Source organism: Lethenteron reissneri, chromosome 5 (assembly GCF_015708825.2).
Source record: "Lethenteron reissneri isolate LAM-NWPU_2019-01 chromosome 5, ASM1570882v1, whole genome shotgun sequence".
NCBI classification, from domain to species: domain Eukaryota; kingdom Metazoa; phylum Chordata; class Hyperoartia; order Petromyzontiformes; family Petromyzontidae; genus Lethenteron; species Lethenteron reissneri.
The window spans coordinates 3,685,464-3,704,799 of NC_083783.1; the positions used below are offsets into that span (position 1 = coordinate 3,685,464).

At 53.2% G+C, this 19,336-nt stretch overlaps 1 protein-coding gene across 4 annotated transcripts in view; it reads left to right on the plus strand.

Moving 5' to 3' along the window:
• Window positions 1-213: 213 nt before the first annotated feature.
• LOC133351363 (serine/arginine repetitive matrix protein 1-like) overlaps window positions 214-19,336 on the plus strand; it is a 28,219-nt gene continuing 9,096 nt past the window's right edge. Inside the window, exons 1-14 of one of the 4 annotated variants that reach the window (XM_061566508.1) lie at window positions 214-276; window positions 1,772-1,861; window positions 3,973-4,095; window positions 9,685-9,855; window positions 11,387-11,505; window positions 11,956-12,318; window positions 12,923-13,129; window positions 13,845-14,015; window positions 14,521-14,633; window positions 15,457-15,522; window positions 16,175-16,255; window positions 16,709-16,844; window positions 17,668-17,709; window positions 18,507-18,593. In XM_061566508.1, coding sequence (XP_061422492.1) covers window positions 256-276; window positions 1,772-1,861; window positions 3,973-4,095; window positions 9,685-9,855; window positions 11,387-11,505; window positions 11,956-12,318; window positions 12,923-13,129; window positions 13,845-14,015; window positions 14,521-14,633; window positions 15,457-15,522; window positions 16,175-16,255; window positions 16,709-16,844; window positions 17,668-17,709; window positions 18,507-18,593 — 1,790 coding nt within the window. In that variant the 5' untranslated portion in view covers window positions 214-255. Of the gene's footprint in view, window positions 277-1,771; window positions 1,862-3,972; window positions 4,096-6,218; window positions 6,306-9,684; window positions 9,856-11,386; window positions 11,506-11,955; window positions 12,319-12,922; window positions 13,130-13,844; window positions 14,016-14,520; window positions 14,634-15,456; window positions 15,523-16,174; window positions 16,256-16,708; window positions 16,845-17,667; window positions 17,710-18,506; window positions 18,594-19,336 lie in introns of those variants that run through there. The other 3 variants (XM_061566515.1, XM_061566523.1, XM_061566532.1) reach the window with 3 other exon arrangements.

The window sequence follows — 19,336 nt, forward strand, 5'->3', positions numbered from 1 at the left end:
CATTACGTCATTATACCGCGTGAAAGCGGTGGGGGCAGAGAGACCCATGATGACGTCATCCTGCCCAAAGAGACCCATGATGACGTCATCCTGCCCAACACCGGGAATTAGTTGATGACGCCATTAGCTCGTGACGTAATTGTTGCCTCGTGACGTAATTATTCCCTCGTGACGTTATTATTCCCTCGTGACGTCACGCGCGCGCGCGCGCAGGTCACGTGTTCACTGTGGCGAGGCGCAGCAGAAGCAGCCAAGATGGACGCGGGCTTCTTCAGGGTGAGACGGCGCCGTAGCCGACACGGCCACGGCCGCCGCCGCCGCTCTCGATTCTCTCCTCCCCTCGTTACCCTCTCCTCCTCCTCCCTGCTGCTCGCCGCGCGGCGTTCGCGCGCGGAGGCAGCGGCAGCCGTCGATTCGCCACTCGGCGGGCAAAAGATGGCGGAGCGCGTGTCGTTCGCGGAGCTTCGGCGGCGGCGGCGACCCGCGCGCCCCCTCCCCATTGGTGGAGCGCGCGTCACGTGGTGCGAGTGCGCGCACGCGATTGGTCGACGCGCGAGGCCGTTGAGTGAGGCCCGTTGCAGGAGGCTTTCAAGGCCTCGGCCTTGGTGTGGTCATATTCTTAGGTGTTTTCGGTAAAGTCACGTAGGTAAAACATCAAAATTAATAAAAAATAATAAAATAAATTTTAATTTTGATGTTTTACCTACGTGACTTTACCGAAAACACCTAAGAATATGATTCCTTGCAGTCACGAAAGCTTCACGTCTAGAGCTTGGTGTGGTCGTCACGCCGAGGCACCCCTCACCCCTCACTACCACCACCACGATGTCTGGCTGCGTCTTCGCTGCGTGTGGGACTCCTCTCGTGCAAATGAGGGCCGCTCTTGCGGCAAATGGAGACGTGTTATAAACTAGGGCCCCCGTGAGTAGATTGCTGGGTAAACAAAATAAACGCAAACCCCTCATGTGGCCATCGGCTCCCGTGTCGCCTCCGTGTCGTGTTCGTCGACATTGCGTCTCTGGCTGCTGTGCGCTTCGTTCAGTCTGTGTGTGTGTGTGTGCCGGTCTCTGGCGTGTGTCCGAGTCCTCTCTGCGTCTTTCTCCTGTCTGTGTCCCATCGCTCTGTCCCCCCTGCCTGGCTCGTCCGTGTCTCATTACGCCCCGTGTCCGACTCGTGTTGTGTTTGTCTAATGCCGCTGTCTCTTCTGTGCTGGTTTTCTGTCCGACGACTCTGTCCTATGTCTCTTATCTCCGCGTCTGTCTTTTGTATGTTGTCCTTTTGTTCTCCCCCGCACCATCGATTAGCACTTGGCTACGTACGGTGCGAATGAAGTTCATCATACATCTGTGCTTCCAACATTGTGCCTCGCTTGTCTCGCCTTTCTCGTTTATGTTATTAGATATTTAGTGATATACGTTTGTTTTTATGCTGACTAATGTTGGTGTTAATGTTTGAACGCCCCATTGACTTCATTATAAATGTATTAAAATTAATTAAGTGGGAAAATGTCTTTGAAGAAGAGCTTCATGTCTCATAGAAATAAAGATTCGGAGTCGGAATTATCGCCGCCGACTGCAAAATATTATCAGGACTCCTGACAATTAGTCTTCATGTTCTGTGATACTTCCTTGGATAAACAAACGTAATACTACTGTAACGTTGATCCTGTGTGGACTTTACTTTTCGTGCACGGTGAACACGCCCGTGTCCAATAGTGATGGTGAGTGTGGTGGTCTCGCTCTCTCGTCCTCATCGCTGCACTGTTCCACAGGGAACGAGTGCCGACCAGGACAATCGCTTCTGCAACAAGCAGAAGAAGCTCATGAAGCAAATGAAATTTGCCGAAGGACTGGAGAAAAAGGTGATGAATGATCCAACACACCACGGACTCGAAGACGATGCATATACTATCAGAGCATGTGTTTTTGTTTGCATGTTCGACACAAGTATATGTGGCTAATCCAGACATGATTCCTTGCGAAAGGTTTCTGTTTGGTGGTTTAACATCTTAACACCTATATTCTTGGTTCTTTCGGTAAAGTCACGTAGAAGGGAAATAATAAAATAATAAAAATATAAAACTATAAAAAATTCTCACGACGTTTCGACTGCAACACAAGCAATCATCATCAGGTGTGATATCCACAGCAAGAACATTGGAAAATGTGATTGCTTGTGTTGCAGTCGAAACGTGAGAATTTTTTATTGTTTTATTATTTTATTATTTCCCTTCTACGTGACTTTACCGAAAGAACCAAGAATATGAATCCCTGCAGTCACGAAAGCTATAAATCAAAATCTTAACACCTGTTTTATTGCCAGAAAGGGTAAAATCTATTCTTATATGTTTATACTGGCAAGGGAGGTCCCATGGCGTACACTACACCACACTCATTCGCAGCACGCTGCAGGCACACTAAAAACGAATTGCGATGTGGAAAATGCGATCGTCCATGGCCTGTACCGTACACGCATTATAGTCTATGGGCATTCGGTTTTCTCGGATTTGTTTGACTGCAACCATGGTAGCTCCACTGTGGTTTGGAAGGGAATGGTGGCTGCCAAACCGAACACGTTTATGTAAATGAGTAGTACTGCAGACATGAGAGTGTGCAACGACTGGAAACAAACACGAGGAATGCATTTCTGTCAACCCCTTATCACAGTGCCTACCTTATTACAGATAATTCAGACCTTATTGTTCACCCCGTTTCCTTTCCATCTCGACGTTCATCCATCGAAATCCCATCACAAGGGAGAAACGCAAACGTACAAAAACCATGGCCTTTTTTCCCCATATTCAAACGGCTGTCTGCCGTGTGGACCTGAAAACTCTATTTCTCGGGGTAAATCGTATGGGTTGACAGGTATGGGAATGATATTACAGTTCAAAGAAATGTGTTTCTCATTGTTTACAGAAAGTGTTGAAGTTTGCCGATTATTATTATTGCTGCCCTTGGGCATTGCAAACTGCGGATTTACCCAGTTTGTAGATTAACCGTGCATGGTGAAATTTATTTCTTAAGTATGTTTTACTTGCACGCTGGTTTAATCATTAGCTACTCCTCACTCGTCAAATGTCATCGACTCGGAGCTCACGTGACTGCCCATGCGTTGGTAAGTAAACCGGATAAGCAATGAAAACAGAAAATTAGTCCTGGATTCACTCCTGTTTCACATCGCTAAACGATTAATACATTTCATACCTAAGTGACATTGTACTGTATTGTCTAAGTGTTTTCTTTACCTGGGCCACCCCTTCCTCTGTTACCCCAGATAATTGGAAGTTTATTGAACCATACACCAATGCTAGACTATATCGTGTTGCGTACGAGTGCATGTCAACTGTAAATTGAGTCTTAAAGGAAAAAAATAGACTTTGATAGCATTGGTGGAATGCATGCCTGGATTAAGTGACGATAGTGGTGGAATGATGCATCGTTTCGTCAATTGCTGCGGATTTCTAACCCTCGTGACGTCTGACTCAAGTTCCGTGCTTTCGAATCGAGGAGTTTTCATTCCTTTTTGTTACCTCATGGGTTCATGTCACCCCTGTAGCCGCCGATTGCTCTCCCATCCATCGCAATGTAAAACAAAAATAACACTCCATTCTTAAACATCGGCAGTGAATCACGACAGTGGAATCGCTGCATCTATGATAGTTATTAAAATATGGCCACTAATGAGATCATGTGCAGGAGTCGGGTGGACTATCGCATCGTGTTGACGGAGGGATGATGACATCTTAGGGAGGCCTTCGTCCAGCAGTGGATTGATCATGGTTGTTGACAATAAGCGTGTGGGTGAGACACGGACGAACCTGTGCTTGCTAGATCTTCCGCTCCACGGTGTTTATGATAATGATGGCAGCGAACACGACTGTTGCGACGCTTCTGACGGGCAGAGCCTCGGTTTGGACGAACTCAGCAGGGTGTGCGGCTCGTGTTGACTGGTGTTTCCCGCTGTCTCCAGGTTGACATGACCAAGGTGAACCTGGAGACCATCAAGCCGTGGATCACGCAGAAGATCACACAGATGCTCGGCTTTGAGGACGACGTCGTAATTGAGTTCGTCTTCAATCAGCTGGAGGAGAAGGTGAGACACGCACTTGTGACACCTGCGCCCAGCACCAGCGATCCGTCATCACGGACCGGAGAGCCACAGCGCTCGGCTGTGACGTCACGGCGATCCCAGTTGGCATGTGACGATTCATCAGCTCGACGATTCGATCAGTTATCCCAATTTGCGGTCACGATTTGATTGAATTTGTGCTCTGTCTCATTGCTTTGTTTTTACACCTTGAACAACAGTGTGTCCTCGAAAGAGCGGGATGCCTGATAGGGGTGGGGTGTACCCCGGTATACATCCGTTTTTGGAACCAAACCCCATCAATTGCATTTGGCATTATTGGTCTCGTTATATTGTTCTTTGTATTCAATAACAAATTACATGAAAATCATTATAAAGGGGAAATAAAACCTCCGCTGAAACCACCAAAAATCACAAGCCAATACCTGAGCGCACAGAATCCAGTGATGACTGGCGGGGCTGCGTGTAAGCGTGACGCGTAAGAGCAGCATGGAGACGCAGCTCACGACAATTTGCCGTTGCGTTCCAGTGTCGAGCGTCAGCAGTGCTTTGATTTATATTTTTTATTTCAAATTTTAGCGGTTCCCTCCAAAACGACCTGTTACACGCGGTATATCCACGTGCGCGCATCATTTCGAGGACAAACTGTATAACTCGTCGCTTATTATGTTCACTTTTGTTGAGACCGTCAGCCTAAATGTTACATTGTAAATCGTAACACTCTCGTGCATGAACTGTGAACAACCTGTCGTCAATTGGACGCACATAACATGAACCGTGAGAATCGATTCAAATCGAGGGATCTTGAGTGTCATTACACGCCTAATTGCTAGCGTCCGCAACCCTTTTACATGTAACCAAAGCCTTGAGCTTGGCTCCGTTTATCCGCCCGTCCGTGATGGCTCTTTGCTGCTGTGCACAGTGCGCTGTAGCGATTGCAGCAGAGGCCTTTTGCTGCACTCTCTCCACGTGGTAGGGTTGCTGCGATATGGCCGTAGTACGATACAGAGGGACTCACGATAATCGCATCACCCCCTTCGCAATATATCGTGTTGCGATTAGTGTAAAAAATAGATTTAGTTTCTTAACAAAAACATTTATTTTTCGATTTAAAGCTTTCGTGACTGCAGGGATTCATCTTCTTGGTTCTTTCGGTAAAGTCACGGAGAATGGAAATAATAAAATAATAAAAATAAAACATAATAAAATAAAAACATTTATGTATGAATTAGAAGAATAGTTTAGTCCATTTTGGTATCCGCGTCTTTCTGATAGCACGAGGCTTTTACGAAGGAAGGAAGGAAGACTCATCACACGGGTGATGTCGCTAGGTGTTATGGAATTTGGCAAATTGGAACCAAGATGCTGGCGCGGAGTGGCCTAGTCAATTTGAATGACGTTGCGGGATCTTCTCACGTCCGCAGAGAGGCAGACGACGCGTGATATTTTCCAGTTAATGCGCACCACAGTAATAACCAGGGTGGCCCGTGGGATTTGAACCACGAACCTCTGCTATGAGCGGCACCTTCTGAGCTATGTCTGAAATAACCAACACAATATTTAATGTTCTAAATAAATAAGTGCTTTGCAAAATGTGTTCCAGAGTAATTGGCAGCAGAAGGGTTATATATGACGTCATCATAATGTTTTCTTGTGTAACTGCCAAATATCAGCATTTACAGAATGTAACTATATACAGTGACTAGGATACGCGGAGCAGCCTTCTGCTCGGTGAACCGCAGTCGAATAATAAATATTTTGGGTAGGAACTACAGCAAAGCACAAAAACAACACGATGCAGATGCCAAGTCCGATTCCACTAGATGGGTTGTAGGTGTGCGGTACGGCGACGATTCGTATCGCAGCAGCTCCGGCGCGGGAGAGAATCCAGCAGAGGCAGCAGTCGCTGCTCATGGCGCACGCAGCTTCACGTAACGACGCGCTAGCGACGAGGCCTTGCCTCTCTCTCGTCGTCGTTGTTGTTGTTGTTGCTGGGCGCCTGTTGATGAAGGGCGGGGGGGTGTATGAACCTTGAAATGTTGTTGTTGTAAGCAAATGCACAATGACTGTTGTTGACTGTCCACACTCTGTGTTGATGGTGTCTAATGATGTGATTTATGATTTAAAAGGCCTGACACCCAATTTGGAGTTATTTCATCTCAAGTTGTTAGCTCACACATCATGACTCCTATTCTCCAGTGCTGTGTTAAGCGGAGGTGAGTCTGACAAGCAGGTTAATTGCACAAAGTAATAATTGTAATGCCTTAAACTGTTATCCAATGTGTTTTGTAGCTGCCGATCGGCAGAAGTACATTTTATACTCGATTAACTATGAATGGCATATTTGTTTTTAAAACTTAATTTAAATGGTGATTTCAAATCCCAAGTGTGGTTTCCCGGGTCTCTTTTTTTCGTTGAAGTCAACTTTTGTGCACGCCCTAAGTAAGTAAGCAAGCAGTGTGTGGCGTTAAAGGTTGAGAGAAAGAACGCTCAAACACGCAGCCCGACCCGGAAAACCGCACTCGGGATTACGAACGGCGGCAAAAACTCACATGTTAATTTAAACAATGTACTAATTATATTCGGAGCATAATTAACCGCATCTATTTTAAATTTACTATCGCTCGTGGCCAGTGTGTGTGTGTGCGCGCGCGCGCGTGTGTGTGGTTAAACGTTACAATGTTATTCATAATCAACGTTTTTGGGTTTAGATCGCGTTATTTATAAATGTGTCGTAACCCTCCACCACCTGACACATTTATAAATAACGCGATCTAAACCCAAAAACGTTGATTATGAATAACATTGGTCGCGAAAGCCTACGTGTTAAACGTTACAATGTTGACGTTGATTTTTCAAGAAAAAAAAGTTGCAGTGGTGGTGTTCCACGCTCAGATTTAGTCACTTCTCTCTCCGAACTGAGGTAATCGCGGTGGCGCCGCTGCTGCTGGTGCTACGAGTGAAATCTCACGGCAGTAGTGATTAACGATCCCATTTTTCGATACTCAACCTTTACGGATGGGACACTGGATAAATAAATGTCCGCGATACAACAATTATCGCAATATCTGTTTCCCGTAACCTGCTACTTGCAGGCCACAGTTGTATCGCGGCGTATCGTGTTTGTGCTTTTCCAGCACCCGCAAATGATACGCGCGTTCTTCAGATGCAATTTGTTCACTGCCCGCCTGCCGTGACTGCGATAATTGTGCCGCGTATGTAATTAACCGTTAAATAATTAAACGGACTGCTGAAAGTATGTCAGTCATTTTGTGAAGCACCGATTAAATGGGTTAACGGCCATTTATTCCCAACTCTATTTTTACCGTGCTTTTGTTATGTCATGTAAAATGAGCGGCGATAATTCTGCTAGAATAATATTTTTGCTAACCAGCAAAATATTATCCAGGAAAGCCGAACTTTTTCAGGCGGGCTCCTGCATTGCGGTGTTTGACCATGACCAATTGCGTTGCGATGGCGAGTCTAACCCGTAGGACAATCCCAGTCGTGGCAGCATTGCCTCAAACCCTAGCTTAGGGGCGTTGTGTGTCGCGGGGCCCATCTCATGGTTGCTTGTTCGTGTGTTGCGATTCAGATGTGTGGTACATGGTTGGTAATGGCTTGCGCTAGCGGGGGAGGGCCCGGTGAGAGAGACGCATGTCTGTCGGCCCTGGGGGCACGTCCCGGCCCTGCAGCCTGCCCGCCCCGCCGGCGAGCGCCACGTCTGAAGACGCCACTCTCGCATGCACTCTCCTTCCTTCCTCCGATGTCTTAGTACTTCCGGTGCATCCTCACTGCCACCGCACCACCACGATATCACGACTACTACCACCACCACCACTGCCGATACTCGTCTCGCCAGCACCGGTGAACCGCTGTCAGAGATAGCTCGACCGCTCTCTGTGTTGTGAGTTAAAGTTGTGTGCCCAGTTGTGAGCAGGGTCAGCACTAGAACATCTCTCCCTGTGGTATTATTGTGTAAGTTTCGTAGTGTGCAGTGGACCGTTATAAATAGATGAATCGGCTTTTTTCACCTTAATCACTTAACATAAAGGAAACAAAGTGTCTTAGTCTGTCGGCCTATTGCTCTTCCACACTTGCGTTAATCGGCAGCGTTTGTTTAAGTGAACTTAAATGAACATTTGTGCGTCAGACTTTTATTGGCAAGAGCACTCCCGTCATCACGACGGTGCCCTGTTAATCTAATAGGTGCGGAGTGATGTTCATGCAATCGCACACGATTAGCATACGCAGCACCGCGTAAACACGCATTGAGTGCCCTTGTAGAGCATTATTCGTATTTAAATGAATACATACTGGTTCATTACTCTGCGTAATATTTTTCCGCGTAAGCGAGCCCAAGTGATTTTGTTCTTCTGCGGCAAGCGCCACTGATCCCCAATGCCTCCACCTCGCACGGCGCTGCTTTGGATGTCTTCGCCCTATGCTGGCCCTGCTGACGAGTGGGCTCGTATGCGACGCTCCGCTTTGGTAGCCATTGTTTTACGGGGAGCCCGACGAGGAGGGCAGGCTGTGACGACGCGCACACTCGGCCGTGGGTCTCGCCACGCGGACCGCGGCATTGCCGACTCGCCCGGGGGTGTGTCGCTAGATTTAGCGACTTTCTGCGTTTCCCCTAAAAGCAATTACATTTAGTGACTTCGTAGGACGAGGGCATGGTCGTCGTGCGGGGTTTAGTAGGGGTTCCGAGGAGTGTGCGTTAAGGATCGTCAATCCTTTATCGGTTCACCTGGTTCTCCTGAGCCCTTGTTAGCAGGACACCACGCTGTACCCTTATTAGTTGGCGACACCTTGCCGAGAAAATCTGAGGCTTCACTTATTTCTGTTTTCCGCCTTGCCCTTTAATTCTGGTAGCCAAGTCGCCCTTGGAAAACAGCGATGTAGCCAGGCAAATTAACTCCAGATTCGGAATCTTTTTGTGGCCCTTTAAGTTGCCTCTTGCGGCCGTCGGGGGGCGTGTGGAGTCCAATGGGCCGTGGCCGTTCTTGCTCGGCAACGCGGGGTGTGTAAGTGCTGGAGCATAGAAGTGGAGTACAACAGTGGATTTTGGAAAAAGCTCTGTGCGTGCGCTCAAAGCATTTAGAGCCGCGTACCCGACGGCAACGAGGTGGGTGCAACTCTGTTGAGTGCCTCGTAAATTTAACACGGAGGTGTTTACGTTAAACGCTTGAAAATGTAATTTTATTGGCGATGTGGGGTGGTGAGGGGGGTGGGTCTTGCGACAAAAATTTAGCCAGATCATTACATGGCCTGACCCCAAAAAATTTATTACGAATCACTGCAGTTGTCTAACGCCGTGTCTGACTACTTGAGAATGACAGTCTAGTGACTTTTTCGAGGCCTGTTGGGCGACTTTACACTTTAAGAAGTTTGCGTCACTGACAGAGGAGTGGATGGGGGGGGGGGGTGTCTTGATGGGACTTGTGGGCGAGAGATTGTTGGGGGGGGGGGAGGGGGGGGGCTCTGGACCCTGCATGTGTCAGTTTGACGAGTGACGTGCATCGGACTGCCGATTGGCGCTCGGGCGCTGAGATCGGCGCGGTGTGGCGCCATTGTGCCCCTTGTTGCCCTCAGAACCCCGACGGGCGCCTGATGCAGATCAACCTCACGGGGTTTCTCAACGGCAAGAACGCGCGGCTCTTCGTGGGCGAGCTGTGGCCGCTGCTGCTGAGCGCGCAGGAGAACATCGCCGGTATCCCCTCCATCTTCCTCGAACAGAAGAAAGAGGAGATCAAGCAGAGACAGGTTCGTCACGCTCGCTCGCCCCTCGTCAACGGCCACCATCAATTCGCCGCCCGGTGAACGGCCTCCGCAGGCTGCCCGCCGCGTCTCGCCGTCACGCGACGCGACTTTCCGTCCGGCGCCGGCGCACGAGCCGGTTTTTACCGCTCCGTCTCCTGTGTTGGGCGTCCTCTCTCGGACGTGTCCCATCATTGGGCTGCCGCTCAGGAGTTAGTCCTTGCCACTGGCCGTCGTACCCCCACACCTCCAATGAGCACGGTTGGCTACGTACGGTGCGAAAGAAGGTCAAAGTATACTTAAATGTTACTGGTAGGAACCCACTGGTTCCACCAGCCCACAGGGGATTATTGTGTCCGTCCATCGTGCAGGGAGCGGCTGGGTGGGGAGGGAGGGGTGGGGCTGGGTGGGGAGGGGCTGGGTGGGGAGGGGCTGGTCACCCCGTGGTGCCCTTATAAAACTCAACGTTTAACCTACTCACGCCGGCTTGTGCCCGCCCTCACAGTCGGGCATATTTGCGGAATACACCACGCCGCCGTTGACCCTGCAGGCCATTGACCGAGCAACCCAACGTTCCTACCAGCTCCCTCCGCAGGAGTATGTTTATATATGGGCTGTGGTTGGTGATTCGTGATTATTTGCAGTGCTCAGTGGTTCGTGGTGATGAGAAATGGCTAGTAATTAGTAGTAATGTTTCGTTAGTGATGGGAACATGATGTACATACATACATCCATACCTCAAGCCACGAGTGTTCTTCCCAAGCATGCTTGGCTTCATTCGCAGCGTCACATAACACATTGCTCGTGTGTAGCCCTCTTGTTAATCCACTGCTGGATGAGGACTTCCCCATCCCGTGTGGACTGAGGGAGTTATTTGACAGTACTTCACTGCTCCGTGCGGGTTGGTAAAGGCGGGGGAAGCATAGGTGTTGGAGAACAGTGCAGTACAACAATGTATTTTGCGATTCTGCCACCTGTTGACAAGGCCCTGTGGCAGCCGATGACGCCTGTCTTAGACACGAACATCTTCCATCCAAGGGCTGTGCAGGCCCAGCCCTGCTTGGCTTCCGAGATCTGACAAGATCGGGTGCACTGTGGATGATTTAGAGGCGTGTGTGCTGCTTGTGAATTGTAAAAGGCATCATCTGTTCATCCAGAGATGCTTTGGGATTTCGATTTAAAGCTTTCGTGACTGCAGGGATTGATCTTCTTGCTTCTTTCGGTAAAGTCACGTAGAATGGAAATAATAAAATAATAAGAATAAAACATCCTCTGTCTTCTCGACAGACCTGTTCTCCACCTGAGGACGGTTGCTTGCGTTGTGGCCGAAACGTCGTGAGAATTATTTTATTATGTTTTATTTTTGTATTATTTCCCTTCTACGTGACTTTACCGAAAGAACCAAGAAGATGCTTTGGGATGTTCATTGTTGTTAATGCAGCTTTGGGATAGTAACCTCAGCAGACAGAGCTCTCCTGGCCGCCTCCTCTTGAGAGCCTACCGAGGGGTGACGCTTTCCTGCTGCTGCCGGTTTCAGCTGGAACAGGAGAAGCTGGCAGCTCTGAAGATGAAGGAGGAGGCGCTGGCGGAGAAAAGGGAGGAGGAGAGGAAGGCGCGGGAGCGCTCCAAGTCCCCTCGTCGGAGCGGCCCCACAAGGTGAACGGGCGCCTCTCGCGCAAACGCATGGCCGGGACAACGGTCGGCCCTCGCGAGCACTGTGGTGATGTCGCCATCACCGAGTGGTCGAATGTGTGCTGCTATTGTCGTCTTTGTGAGTGTGCGTTGGAGCGGTGGTACATTGGTTAGTGCAGAAATTCAACGTACATACGTAGCGCTACGAACCTGGTGACCAGACTTTGGGTTACCACTCAATGTCTGAACTGGTCCAGGCCTTCAATGAGTTCCTGGTGCGGTGTGTAAACGTCAGCACTGGGGAGACAAAGGCAGCCAGGGATGGTCCTGGCCACCCACCCCCTCGCGTGCCATGCCTGCCTTCGCAGGTGCCACTCGCTAACATCACTTGTGTCGACTACACGTGGGATCTTTCTTATTGGGGGCACGTGAAAACGCGTGTTTGTCCGCGTGCCTTGGCGTGCGTTTGTCCAGGCGCCGCTCCCACTCTCGCTCCCCACGCCGTCGCGACCGCCGTCGCTCCTCCTCCTCGGCCTCCCCGTCCCCGTCACGGGCGCCGTCCCACGCCCCCTCGCACCACCCCCACGCCGCTCTTCTGGAGGCCGCCAACGCAGCCGCCGCCGCCGCGCAGCCGACCCCGGCGCCGGCCGCGACGCCGGTGTCGGCCGTGCCCAACCTCGCGCAGCTGTCGGCGCTGGCGCACGCGCTGGGGCAGATGAGCCACCCGCCGGCGGGCACTCACCATGGAGACTCGCCCCCGGCGCTACCCGATCAGTCGGCGGCGCACCACGGTCTGGCGGCATCGTCGCCGGTCCCCGAGGTCACCTCCACCACCAGGTGGGCACCAGCCTCGTCCCCAGGGGGTTCCGAATTGCGTCGGCGCCTTGTTCACTTTCGCAATACCGTACGATGTGATATGAATTCTCACGATACGACACGCGGTATAGCTTACCCCGTATGTCTGTAATTATATTTCGCAATTTCATCGTTAATGCATTCCAAGCAAGTTTCACAGCGTTAATGCGCTAGTTCGCTCTGTCGATTTGTCCGGCGAACACGAGGGCATACGCTAACTCTCGTAAAGATAACTATTAATGACGGCCTAGGCGATGACATCACGTGGCCGCACACGCGCTCGCTCGCATCCCCATGACGACGTCTTCACCCGTGACGTCACCTCGTTCGTTGTGCGGCTAGCAACGCGACTTCGTCATCATCGCCGTTTAACCTCTGCCGAGGACCAGACGTGCGTTGAAATGCGTGAACACAACCCGTGCATATCCGTGTGTTTTGTTCTCCCTTGTGTTTGCGTTCATCCATCACGCGAGAAAGCTCAATTAACAACCCTACGCATCATGACAGATTTCCGGGTTTGGTCGTGTAATGATCTCGCAAAACTTTTGTTGATGCCCTGTCGGCCTGCGTGTGTGCGTGGACCCAGCGAGGTGATGAGGCTGGAGGCGGCGGCGCTGGCGGGGGGAGTGGAGGTGGGAATGACGGCGGTGCCGCCCCCGTCGCTGCCCGCGAAGAAGCAGCAGGAGGTGGAGGCGGCCGACTCGGAGGGCGAAGCGCGCGCCGCTCGCGGCAAGGACCGGCGCCGCTCGCGCTCGCGCTCACACTCCCGACGGCGCCCGCACCACCGCTCGCGGTGAGACCGCGCGCCGCCGGCCGCGATCGCTCCGTTGCTGGATGAAGGCCGTCTCATAGAGAAGTGGCTGTTCAACCGGCTCTTCATGGGAAACTTAGGGTGGAGCGGTGGCATAGTGGCGGGCGCACTTGCGCTCTGGACCCGGCGACCCGAGTTCCATTGCCTAAAGTCTGTGTCGAGTGAGACCTGAACCGGTCCTGTGCTCCCTCTTGGTTAGACCGCACTGACCAGCGTGGTGAAGTATGGTCAAGTAACTTCCCAAGACTCGCATAGGTGTGGCGAGGCCCTCATCCAGCAGTGGATTGACAAAAGGCCTGAATGTGTAATGCGGACTGAGCTTTAGATGTAACTTAAGTAGAGGTATGGGTGGTGTGTGGTATTATTGGTGCTGGTGGTGGTGTGCGAGCTATATGTGGGTGGTGTGGTGATACGGGTGGTTGGGTGGGGTATGTGTGGTATGGGGAGCAGTGGTTTGCGCACTGTGCTTCGTGACCTGGGTTTGATTCCCATTCACGACCGAACCAATCCCTGCCTTTCCCGAGGTAGTTCCTGGTGCGGTGTGTAAAACATCGGCACAGGTGAGGCAAAGGCGGCCGGGACGTGGTGCTGGCCACCCACCCCCTCGTGTGCCGTGCCGGCCTTCACAGGTGCTCCCTAACAACACTTGCCCCAACAGTCTGTTAAGGCTACACGGGGGATCTTTGCCTGCGTGCAGGTCGCGTTCGCGGCGCCGGTCGTCGCCGACGCGTCGCCGCAGCTCGCCTCACCGCATGCGCCGAGCCAGCCCCCGGCGCCACCGCCACCCGTCGCCGTCTCACCACCACTCCTCGTCCTCGCGCCGGCGCTCACGCTCCCGCGGACGGCGCTCCTCCCCCCGGCCGCGCACGTGAGGGTCGCGCGCGGTGTGACGATGTGACGGTGCGGTGTGACGGCGCGGTGTGACGGCGCGGTGTGACGTGACGGTGCGGTGTGACGGTGTGACGGTGCGGTGTTGTGTGCGAGGTTTGGCGTGGTGAACGTTATGTGGTGTGTACGGTACGGGTTGTCTGCAAGGTGTGGCTAATGTTCCGACGTGGATGGTGGTCTTTGTATGGTGGTATATGTTGTATGTGTGTTGTGTGTGGTGTATGGTGTTGTGTGTGGTGTGTTTTGTATATGGTAGGTAGCGCTATGTGTGGTAGTGTGAGAAGTGTGTATGCTATGGGTGATGTGTGTAGTTTTGTTGTATGGGCAGTGTGCTAGGGTGGTGGTGTTGTGTGTGTTAGTGTGAGAATTGTGTATGCTATGGGTGATGTGTGTCGTTGTGTTGCAGTATGGCCAGTGTGCTAGGGTGTTGGTGGTGTGTGTGGTAGTTCTCTAATGATGATGGTGACTGGCTGCTGTTGGCGCAGGCATAAATCCCGGTCTCGATCCTTCAGTGCCTCCTCACCACGCCGGCGCCACTCACATCGGTCGGCACCTCACCGGACGCGCCACCCTCACCGCTCCCACTCTCCTCATCCAGGTGGGTAGCCCTCACTCATGCACACAAAGACAAAGATCCCCGTATAGCCTTAACAGACTGTAGGGGCAAGTGCTGTTAGCGAGCACCTATGAAGGCCGAAACGGTGCACGAGGGGGTGGGTGGCCAGCACCACGCCCGACCGCCTTTGTCTCTCCTGTGGCGATGTTTACACACCGCACCGGGTACTCATTTGAGGCTGAGTCGACCTAGGGGAGGCCCAGGACCGGTTCAGATAATCGCCACTGAGTGTTGGCCGTGAGCGGGAATCGAACTCGGGTCGCCGGTTTCGTAGCGCAGCGCGCTAACCGCTACACTATCGTGCACACACACACACACCCTTATCGCAGTCACCTGACACACATGCAGATTCATACTCGCCCACTACGCCGCAGTGGTGAGATGTTAACTCCCTCGCCTGGTATCTCGGAGGTCGTGGGTTCGATCCCAAACTCTTGACGCCTGTATATTTTGAGTCTGCATGTTCTCCCCGTGGTCTTGTGGACTTTTCTCCGGGTCCTCCGGTTTTTCCCTCCACATTTAGAAACACGTGTTTTCAGTATTTGGCTGCTGTAAATTTCCACGTGATAAGCCACTTCGTTGAGCTATCATTTGTTCCCAGGGCACTTCTGAAAAGGAGCTCAATAGCTCGGTGGGCCTTGACTGGTAAAATAATAACATTTTATTGTTTTAACAGCTTTATAGTTTACCACACGCCCTCTCATGCCCACCGAGCACCACATTAGTCCTGGTCGCACAGCTGGTAGAGGCTCGCTGCCGCGCGATGGTTTCATCTGACGCACTTTCCTCTTCACGTTCATCGCAGACGTGAAGCGGCACGGAGGAGGCCGCTCCTTGTCCAAGTCTCCCAAGGCTGGATCCTCCGACTCTGGTGAGCACGAGCGGGGGATGTAGACGATGGGGGGGGGGGGGGGGGGGCGTTTAACGAGGCTTTGGCTAACGAGGTGGCGTCGGAGTGTTGGTGAAGGCGGCAAGCGTGGTGCGATGCAAGTGGACTTGGCCGCAATGCCCTCCGAACCCTTGCTCGGCGACGTGGCGCCGTTGCGGCGTGGTGACGTGGTGGTATTGGTGGTGACGTGGCGACGTGGTGGTGGTGACGTGGTGGTGGTGTTGGTGGTGACGTGGCGATGTGGTGGTGTTGGTGGTGACGTGGCGACGTGGCGGCGTGGTGGTGGTGGTGGTGACGGCGACGTGGTGGTGGTGACGTGGCGACGTGGTGACGTGGTGGTGACGGTGGTGACGTGGTGACGTACTTTGCGGAAATAAAAAACCCCCACACAATCGACACGGCGTGGGGGGGGGGGGGGAGCCCTCATCTCGCAGTGGATAGACGAACGGGCTGTACACGTGCATTGACAAGGGCTGCTGGTGAGGAGGTACTCGCGAGGGGGGAGGCCAAGGAGTTTTTGACGGCGGCTCACGCCGAGCTTGTTGACGAGGGTTCTTTATCGAGGACGTGTTAACGAGGATGGTTGATTGGGGGTGAGGAGGAGCTGTTGACGAGGTGCTGCTACTTGTTTCAGACGAGGAGAGGAAGGGGACGAACCCGGACTCGGTGCAGACCCGGCGCCAGTACCGACGCCAGAACCAGGACTCGAGCTCCGGTAAGGGTGTGTGTGTGTGTGTACAGCCTCAAAGTGAGTACCTGGTGCGGTGTGTAAACATCGTCATTCGGGAGACAATGATGGCCTGGAGTGGTGCTGGCCACTCGTGCGCTGTGCCGGCCTTCATCGGTGCTCACTTACAGCACTTGCACCAACAGTCTGTTAAGGCTACACGGGGGATCTTTGTCTTTTTAGTAAAAAAAACCCGTGCCACAGCCCACACATTCGCACTGCTCGCGATCCCCTCCCTCGCCCCCCTCCCTCGCCCCTCTCCCTCGCCCCCTTCCCTCGCCCCCCTCCCTCGCCCCCCTCCCTCGCCCCCCCTCCCTCGCCCCCCTCCCTCGCCCCCCTCCCTCGCCCCCCTCCTCCCTCGCCCCCCTCCCTCGCCCCCCTCTCGCCAGCGCCGACACCTGACGCCCGTGCGTGGCTCTCGCCGCTCCGTGTCGTTCTCAGACTCGTCTCCGTCATCGTCCTCGGAGGAGGAGGAGGCGGCGGCGGTGGCAGTGGTGAAGGTGGCGGAGAAGGAGGTGGTGCATCCCCACCCATCCCCCCCGCGTCGCCCGCGGCACAGGGACCACTCGCCGCCCAGGTGGGGGTCGCGCCGTCTAGAGTAGCGTCATCTTCGCCGCCGCCTCGACGGTGGCGAGATGTTAACTGCTTTTCCTGGTATTCAGGAGATCGTGGGTTCTATCCCGACCCTGACGCCTGCTGTATATTTTTAGTTTGCGTGTCTTTCTCCCCGTGGTCGAGTGGAGATACACACGCGGAGAGACGCGGAAGAACACACGGATACATTGAGATAGAGACGTGGAGGGGTATACTGGCAGACGCGGAGATACACACAGTAATATACACGTGCACACATACACGTAGATATACAGAGCCATGGAGATCCACGTAGACGGAGACATAGAGGTAATCCACACGGACACATATACAGACACACAGAGGACTGAGACATACACCCTTACACACAGCGAGACACGGAGACACAAACAGGCACAGACACAACAACAGCCGCCATTCGCCACTAAGTGGCGGTGATATTACCATGGCGCTTGTGCCAGGAGACAGACACGGAGACAAACACACACAGCGCTGTGTAGCAGGCGGTGGTGGTGGTAGTGCTGTGGAGCAGGTAGTGATGGTGGTGGTAGCACTGTGGAGCAGGTGGTGGTGGTAGCGCTGTGGAGCAGGTGGTGGTGGTGGAGGTGGTTGTAGCGCTGTGGAGCAGGTAGTGGTGGTGGTGCTGTGGTGCAGGTGATGGTGGTGGTGGAGGTAGCGCTGTGGAGCAGGTGATGGTGGTAGTGCTGTGTAGCAGGCGGTGGTGACCGGCGCTGGCTCTCGGGACTGCGTGTGCCGATGGGTAAAGCCGTGGTGCGCGTGCGTTTGTGTCGTTTTCACGCTGCCAGGGCGCCACCGGTGGAAGCCCACCCCCCACCGCACCCACCAAGGTGGGACATCGCCCGGCACACACCGGCACGCTCTACGCCCGGCCTAGCGCCCACGGTCACGGGCGGGAGCCTGACGAGATGGCGCCGAGGTCCCCTCCCAGCCCCCCCTCCCCCCGTTGTGTGATGCAGTGCCGATGGCAATTAAAAGCCTCGCCGGGTCCCGGGGGGGCTTTTTGAAGAGTGTCAAGTTACGCCGGGCTGTTTGGCCAAATCCGTGAATGAGTCTTTTGTCAAGTTGGAGGAAACCAGAGGCCGGATGAAAGTCCGTGCTAATGAGGGGGTTACTCTCGGCACGGCCATGTGATCGACGCAGCTGGTAGCCCCACGTCCTAAAACCCCCAGGCAAGCTCTGGTGGCCACCCATCCGCTAACCAGGCTCACTGCTGCTTGGCTTCAAATGTTCCCGATGGTATCGGAAAGTTTTTGAAGACTTGCTCGCAAGGTAGTGACGTGGTGAGCGTGGTTATGGAGGAGTGTGTCTGTATCGAGGTTAGCAACATCGTCCTGCAAACTCGGCGACCTGGGTTTGATTCCTGGCTACGTCAAACATCGGTGGCCAGTGATATCTAGACAGGTCCTGGGTGCTCCCTAAGGTCAACTTAGCCCTAAATGAGTAGCTAGTGTCGTGTGTAAACATCTCCACTGGGAGACAAAGGCAGCCGGGAATGGTGCTGGCCAAACCTCTTGTGCGCCTTGCCGTTCTAAATAGGTGCTCGCTAACGGCACTTTCCCCAACAGTCTGGTGAGGCTACGCGGGGGATCTGTGTGTGTGTAACGTCGTGCCGTTGTTCGCTCAGGCGGCGCCGCAGCGGCTCCCCCGGACGTCGTAGGCGCTCGCCCTCCCCTCGGCGCCGTCGCAGCCCGTCGCCGCACGCCCACCGCAGGTCGCGCACCGCTCCCCCCGTGCCCCTCATCCGTGTCGTACAGCTGTCTCTGCTGTGCTGCTGTGTGTAGTGCACGTGGTGCTGTGTGTAGTGCTTGTGTCTCTGCTGTGCTGCTGTGTGTAGTGCATGTGTCTCTGCTGTGCTGCTGTGTGTTGTGCTTGTGTCTCTGCTGTGCTGCTGTGTGTAGTGCTTGTGTCTCTGCTGTGCTGCTGTGTGTAGTGCATGTGTCTCTGCTGTGCTGTTGTGTGTTGTGCATGTGTCTCTGCTGTGCTGTTGTGTGTTGTGCTTGTGTCTCTGCTGTGCTGCTGTGTGTAGTGCTTGTGTCTCTGCTGTGCTGTTGTGTGTAGTGCTTGTGTCTCTGCTGTGTTGTTGTGTGTTGTACTTGTGTCTCTGCTGTGTTGTTGTGTGTTGTGCTTGTGTCTCTGCTGTGCTGCTGTGTGTAGTGCATGTGTCTCTGCTGTGCTGTTGTGTGTTGTACTTGTGTCTCTGCTGTGTTGTTGTGTGTTGTGCTTGTGTCTCTGCTGTGCTGCTGTGTGTAGTGCATGTGTCTCTGCTGTGCTGTTGTGTGTAGTGCATGTGTCTCTGCTGTGCTGCTGTGTGTAGTGCATGTGTCTCTGCTGTGCTGCTGTGTGTTGTGCATGTGTCTCTGCTGTGCTGCTGTGTGTTGTGCTTGTGTCTCTGCTGTGCTGCTGTGTGTAGTGCTTGTGTCTCTGCTGTGCTGCTGTGTGTAGTGCATGTGTCTC